Raw genomic sequence first — 1,131 nt, 5'->3', positions numbered from 1 at the left:
TGTTGCTAGCAGCAAACTGACAGCGGGGCATTCCTTCCAGGTTTGGGATGTCTGTTTCAATCCGAAATTTTTGAAGAAACCAATTGCAAATAAAGTAGGGGTGAAGTAGTAATCAATCGCAAGAGCAGTTCGAAGCTTGCAACAATTCAGACTTTCAGAAGACACGAGCGGAAACATGACACGCTTCAAACAAACTCTGAACTGCATACCAAAACGAACAACCTTGGATATACAGAGACACGTAAGAACATGAGAAAGAACACATTCTTCCAATGCTTATTATTCATACATAGTCCGAGAAACACTCTTTTCTGAGTGGCGATTTCCATTAGATGACGGATGTATATGAATATAATATTTGATACGAGGTCTTCATTCATTACATGACCGGGCATGTGACGTTGCTTCTGCAGTCGCTGATCGGCCTGATTTGGGTGGAAATTAAGGTGAGCTCGATCAGTACTGGCCGGGCCAGAGGAAGGCTCCCATGGCGAAACGCCTCCTGTCGTTGACGTCGCCGGCGACCGGGAGGCCGTACTCCCGGAGCAGGCAGTCGACGCGCCAGTCTAGCATCGCCTCGTAGTCCGCCTTCTTGTACCGCGGATAGTGCAGCGGCATCCGGAAGCTGCAGCTGAACACGCCGCACTCCATCTTCTTCTGCTGATGCTGGCCGCCGACGGCCGCCGCACCGTCGTTGATCTTGCTCACGCTCGCGGCAGGGCCCAAGGATCCCATGTGGTTCGCTTCTGCTTCTGAATGCTCTGTAACTTACACGTAAGACACAACTCGTGCTGTGACTTGTGACTTGCGTTTGAGGAGGCTTCAAGGGTATTTATAGTTGGCGCCAAATTCATAAGCTCTAGAGATTTCCTGCTGCCACCACTAAACTGATCATGTCCCAAAAACAAAGCATTCATCCTCACAATAATGCCACTGAAAGCGGTGAGGATTTTCGAATGAGAGAGCCCTAACTTGAGCCAACCACATTATCTACCGAAACAATTGACAAGTGTCACAACAATAAATTCCGAAAACATTGTGCTCCGCCCTCACCGTGAGGCAGCTCGCGCTATCAACCTCAGACCTCTTGCGGGCAATGCTAGCTGCACGAAGGAGTTTCAAGGATCCTGG

General features: G+C 49.4%; 1 protein-coding gene across 1 annotated transcript; it reads right to left on the bottom strand.

Annotated features, from left to right (window-relative positions):
* Positions 1–300: 300 nt before the first annotated feature.
* LOC127312168 (uncharacterized) lies at positions 301–766 on the bottom strand. Its single transcript, XM_051342631.1, has one exon. The coding sequence runs from the start codon at positions 733–735 to the stop codon at positions 457–459; it is 279 nt and encodes a 92-aa protein (XP_051198591.1). The 5' UTR covers positions 736–766; the 3' UTR covers positions 301–456.
* Positions 767–1,131: the final 365 nt, after the last annotated feature.

Source organism: Lolium perenne, chromosome 7 (genome assembly GCF_019359855.2).
Source record: "Lolium perenne isolate Kyuss_39 chromosome 7, Kyuss_2.0, whole genome shotgun sequence".
Taxonomy (NCBI): Eukaryota; Viridiplantae; Streptophyta; class Magnoliopsida; order Poales; family Poaceae; genus Lolium; species Lolium perenne.
The sequence above is the reverse complement of the archived record's forward strand: the minus strand, read 5'-3'. Positions and strand labels throughout refer to the sequence as shown.

Coding starts and splice junctions, on each gene's coding strand:
- LOC127312168 (XM_051342631.1), bottom strand. CDS start 735: ATGGGATCCTTGGGCCCTGCCGCGAGCGTGAGCAAGATCAACGACGGT.